Consider the following 3,213-nt stretch of genomic DNA (forward strand, 5'->3'; position numbering starts at 1 on the left):
AAAAAAAAAAAAAAAAAAAGTCAATGCAGTGGCTGGTCTTTGCCAACAGAGTATCTCCCAGCATCCTCATAGACAAGTGGAGTTCTGTTTAGAGCTCTAAGCAGGCCAGGATGTCACCAAGCTTGCTCTGTCCTTGGGTAAGCTAATGGAAGAAACTCAGTCTCCCATAGGCTGGCCACTGACTGGAGAAGCATGCAATCCCGACAGCTTCGGACTACATGCTGACTGCGCCCCACGAGCCAGGCAATTGCTTAACACTATACATGCAAGCTCACTTAATCCTGTTGGTGCCTCTGCGGTACAAATGGAAACAATGCCAGCGGAGCAAGGGAGCACCGGAGGCAGAGCTGCTCTTGGGCTCCCCGGTAGGGGGCATGTGCCCATCTCACTGCACCCTGCTGTGCTTGGCAGATGTGTGTGTGCCTGCAGCTGTGCCCTGCAGAGACAAGGATGGCAGCGGCTAGCTTTGGGTAGGGGCCTCAGGGTTCAGGGACTCTGAACTTGCAGGGCTGTGAGGCCTCCACCTCCTGATCACTTTCAGTGATGCAAACATTGATTTGGGGCAGGGCACCCCAGTACCCTTCCCTGACCCCTTCTCCTACTTGTTTCCAACTCATATGTTCTTTTTGTTTGTTTGTTTTTTGGATTTGTTTTGTTGTTTTTCGAGACAGGATTTTTCTGTAGCTTTGGAGCCTGTCCTGGAACTCCTCTGTAGACCAGGCTGGCCTCGAACTCACAGAGATCTGCCTTTAAGATTTATTTTTAATGATTGATTTGTTACTGTTGCTTGAGGCAGGGTTTCTCTGTGTAGCCCTGGCTGTCCTAGAACTCATTCTGTAGACCAGGTTAGCCTCGAACTCACAGATGTCCGCCTGCCTCTGCCTCCTGAGTGCTGCGATTAAAGGCATGTGCAAAACTAACACCTGGTGATTGTTTTAATTTTAAAGTGTGTGTGTGTGTGTGTCTGTATGTACACGTATATGAATGTACACAAGCACACATGAGTGTGAATCCCGGTGCCTGCAGAGGCTAGAGGTGTTGAATCTCCCTGGAGTTACAGATGGTTGCAAGCCACTTAATATTGGTGCTGGAAATTTATTGGGTTCTTTGGAAAGAGTAATAAGTACTCTTAATCACTGAACTGAGACACCTTGCGGTGTGTGTGTGTGTGTGTGTGTGTGTGTGTGTTCACAGAGGCCAGAAGAGGGCATCAGATTCCCTGGAACCGGACTTAGAAGAACTGTGAGCTGCTCAATAAAGGTACTGGCAAGCAAACTCCAGTCCTCTGCAAGAGCAGCATTGATCCAGCCCTCCACCCCAGATGTCTGAGATGGAAAAGAAGGGGAGCAGTGGAAGTAACTCAAGGTCTAGATGGGGAGTCTGCCTTGGAGCCTGGAACCAACAAACCCTCCTGAGCCTGTGAACAGTGTCTTCTGTGCTGTGTGAGGACGCACTCTCACTTTCTAGTACAATCTTGTCCTGCATGAGCTAATGGGGCAGGAAGTGCCTGTCACGGGGCAGGGTCAAGGAAGAGTGGTGGCTGGGTAGGAAGGGAACAGACACTTACCTTGGCTTCGAAGAAGTTCTTGGCACCTCGGACGCCCTCCAGGGCAACATCGATCTCAGAGAGCTTGGCCAATGCCAGCAGCCCACTGTCCTCCTGCAGCTCACCGGCGGCAGCCTTGTGAAAAATGAGCAGGAACTGTGGAAGGGAGAGGCCCAGAGGGTTACTGTTACCCTGGATGTCTCACCAACCCGTGTGCAATACACCCTCTGGCCTGAGCAAATGACATTCTCGTCAAACATTTGAAAAGGGTGGGGTTTTAAAAAAGATTTATTTTTAATTCTGTGCATGTGTGTGGTGTGTGCACACGTATGGCTGCAGAAGAAGGCGTTGGCCCCCCTGGAGCTGCGGTTCCTGGAAGCTGTGAGCTGCCTGACAGGGGACTAGGAACCAAACTTGGATCCTCTGCCAGAGCAGCAAGCACCCTTAGCCATCTTCCCTACCTGGGAAGGACATTTATATCTATGTATACGTGGAGAATTACTTTGTCCCTTACCAGATCATCAAAACCAAAAAGAGGGGAGGGGCTAAGGGCATAGCTCAGTGGTAAAGCAATGCTTAGTATGTGTAAATCCCCAGAACCAAATAAATTAATTGAATTAAATGTTGTTCTCTGACCCATCCTGCAATGCCACTGATGGGAATCTATCCCTCAAAAATCCAAACAAAAAGGCTGCAGATTAGCCCAGTTGGTAGAAAGCCCCGGGTTCAATCCCTAGTAAATACTGCATGAACATGGCGGTATAGGCCTGTAATCCTAGTGTTTATTCATTTGCTTGTATTCGTTTCTTTGAGACGAGGTCTCACTATGCAACCTTGGCTGGCCTAGAAGTGGCTATCTATATACCAGAAATCCACTTTGTCTGCCTGTCTCTTAAGTGCTGGGATCGAAGGCATATGCCTGGCTCTCTCTCTCTCATTCATTCATTCATTCATTCATTCATTCATTCAGTATGTGTGTATGTGTGTGCACACATGGAGGTCAGAGGACAGTTTACAGGAGTCGGCTCTCAGGGGCCATCAGGCCTGGCCTTTACCCACGTGAGCCATCCCACTGCCGCTCCTCCCCACCCCATCTTTTAATATCTCTTAGCCACCTCTGTTTTTCTCACGTGCTCTGTTCTTGCGTGAGACTGCCTACCTTTCTTGTGGTTTACTAAGAGATCTTTGTAGGCCTTAGTCTGTTTTAAACGCTTTAGTTCTGCCGCTTGTCATCTAAGTAGGCTGTGGCTATGGTTGTTTTATTTGTTTATACACACACGTGGGGGTCAGAGGATATCTTGTAAGAGTCAGTTCTCGCCTTTCATTGTGAGAGTCCCTGGGATCGAACTCAGGTCAGCAGGCTTGACAGCAGGTGTCTCTACCCACTGAGCCACCTCCCCAACCCTGTCCATTATTTTGATTTGCTTTTTGTTTTTGTTTTTGAGACAGGGTTCCTCTACATAGTCCTGACTGTCCTGGAACTCACTCTGTAGACCAGGCTGGCCTCAAGCTCATAGAGATCTATCTGTCTTGGCCTCCGGAATGCTAGGATTAAGGGTGTGCAACCACATTCAGCTGTTTTCCAATCTTTTTTCTTTTTTTTTTTTTTTTGGTTTTTCGAGACAGGGTTTCTCTGTGGTTTTGGAGCCTGTCCTGGAACTAGCTCT

At 48.5% G+C, this 3,213-nt stretch overlaps 1 protein-coding gene across 1 annotated transcript in view; it reads right to left on the reverse strand.

Moving 5' to 3' along the window:
- The window catches only part of Efhd1 (EF-hand domain family member D1), a 47,713-nt gene that overhangs the window by 11,716 nt on the left and 32,784 nt on the right, over positions 1-3,213 (reverse strand). The window contains exon 3 of the mRNA XM_005361741.2: positions 1,568-1,702. Within this exon, the coding sequence (XP_005361798.1) occupies positions 1,568-1,702 (135 nt within the window). The remainder of the gene's footprint in view (positions 1-1,567; positions 1,703-3,213) is intronic.

Source organism: Microtus ochrogaster, linkage group LG4, assembly GCF_000317375.1.
Source record: "Microtus ochrogaster isolate Prairie Vole_2 linkage group LG4, MicOch1.0, whole genome shotgun sequence".
In the NCBI taxonomy this organism is placed as follows: domain Eukaryota; kingdom Metazoa; phylum Chordata; class Mammalia; order Rodentia; family Cricetidae; genus Microtus; species Microtus ochrogaster.